Genomic DNA, 221 nt, shown 5'->3' on the forward strand with positions numbered 1-221 from the left:
TTAGCTTGAAGACCACAAGAAAAATGATGACAATGTTAACAAAAAGAACAAAAATGACCACAAAAAAAAACGGTAATCATATGACTAATCAGATCAACCCTGACCATAAAGGTAACGACAAAGACCACAGCAATGAGGCAACATGAAAGCAACATGTCCTTGGCTCGCACCTCTGTCTAGCTCGGGCATCGCCGGCACCGGAATGGGCGACCCGCTCTCCT

General features: G+C 44.8%; 1 protein-coding gene across 1 annotated transcript in view; it reads right to left on the reverse strand.

The window, feature by feature from the left end:
• LOC119594333 (heat shock 70 kDa protein 12A-like) overlaps nucleotides 1-221 on the reverse strand; it is a gene marked incomplete at its 3' end in the record, with an annotated part of 15,558 nt that overhangs the window by 6,162 nt on the left and 9,175 nt on the right. Inside the window, 1 exon segment of the mRNA XM_037943392.1 lies at nucleotides 171-219. Coding sequence (XP_037799320.1) covers nucleotides 171-219 — 49 coding nt within the window.

This window comes from Penaeus monodon, chromosome 33 (assembly GCF_015228065.2).
Source record: "Penaeus monodon isolate SGIC_2016 chromosome 33, NSTDA_Pmon_1, whole genome shotgun sequence".
Classification (NCBI taxonomy): domain Eukaryota; kingdom Metazoa; phylum Arthropoda; class Malacostraca; order Decapoda; family Penaeidae; genus Penaeus; species Penaeus monodon.